The sequence below is a fragment of the Phaethon lepturus genome, unplaced genomic scaffold (genome assembly GCF_000687285.1).
Source record: "Phaethon lepturus isolate BGI_N335 unplaced genomic scaffold, ASM68728v1 scaffold35982, whole genome shotgun sequence".
NCBI lineage: Eukaryota > Metazoa > Chordata > Aves > Phaethontiformes > Phaethontidae > Phaethon > Phaethon lepturus.
In genome coordinates, this window is record NW_010523215.1 from 448 (window position 1) to 1389 (window position 942).

Here is a 942-nt window from a genome sequence, read left to right on the forward strand (position 1 = left end):
CCGGCCGCCGTGTCGGGGTGGGGGGCGGCCAGGAAGTCGTTCAGCAGCAGCCGCCCCACTGACTTCTGCACCAGCTTGCAGAAGGGTGTGTGGAAGATGATGAACTTGAAGTCGTCGAGGGTGAAGGGCCGCTGGATGCCAGCTGGAGGGCAGTATGGGGGCTGTCAGCGTCCGGCAGGACGGCATGGACACCCCAGGGGTGCCGCCGCTTACCCCGCTGCCACTCGCACTTCGCGCTCTCCCGCCCCCGCCCCCCCCCAGCCTCTCTGCGTCACCCCGAGGTGCCCACAGGGATGTGGCCAGCTGGGATCCCGAGTACCCAGCGCCGGGCAGCCACTGGGGCTGGCAGAACTGGTGGTGCCAGAGCTGAGCAGCTCCATCCGGGGCTGGGCCGTGGATGTACAGCCCCCAGGAGTGGCACCCATCAGCTCGTCACCCCTGGGGTCACATGGCACTGACCTCTCTCCAGCACCAGCGGGGCGTTGGGTCCCACCAGCATGGCGATGGCACCAGCACCTCCCGTGGGTCGCGCGTTCCCCGTGGCGTAGACAGCAATGTCCCCGCACACCACCACAGCGTAGCGACCTGGGGAAGGACAGTGGGGCCGGTGGGGCCATCAGCGGGTGGGAGCCTCCATCCTGCCGCCCTCGCGCATCCCCATGCTGCTGGGGGTGACGGCCAAGGCAAGTGAGAAACGGGGGTGATGGAGAGCCTGGAGGGGCAGCAGCTCCCTTTGAGGCTTGCCGGAGCATCTCTGTGTTTCAGGCCACCTCCTGCATCCTTCCCCCATCCCACAGCACCCTCCCCTCCCCACGGCACGGTCGCTGCCCACACCCACCGTCCCAGGCGCTGGACTCCACCCAGGCGGCCGCATTGAAGAGTGAGGCCGCGCCCCCATAGCAGGCGTTGGTGGCGTCGATGCCCTCCACGTCAGGGTTTCCC

General features: G+C 68.6%; 1 protein-coding gene across 1 annotated transcript in view; it reads right to left on the reverse strand.

Moving 5' to 3' along the window:
* LOC104616898 (hydroxymethylglutaryl-CoA synthase, mitochondrial-like) overlaps window positions 1–942 on the reverse strand; it is a gene marked incomplete at both ends in the record, with an annotated part of 1700 nt that overhangs the window by 443 nt on the left and 315 nt on the right. Inside the window, 4 exon segments of the mRNA XM_010282061.1 lie at window positions 4–142; window positions 214–238; window positions 320–585; window positions 839–940. Of these exon segments, the coding sequence (XP_010280363.1) occupies window positions 4–142; window positions 214–238; window positions 320–585; window positions 839–940 (532 nt within the window).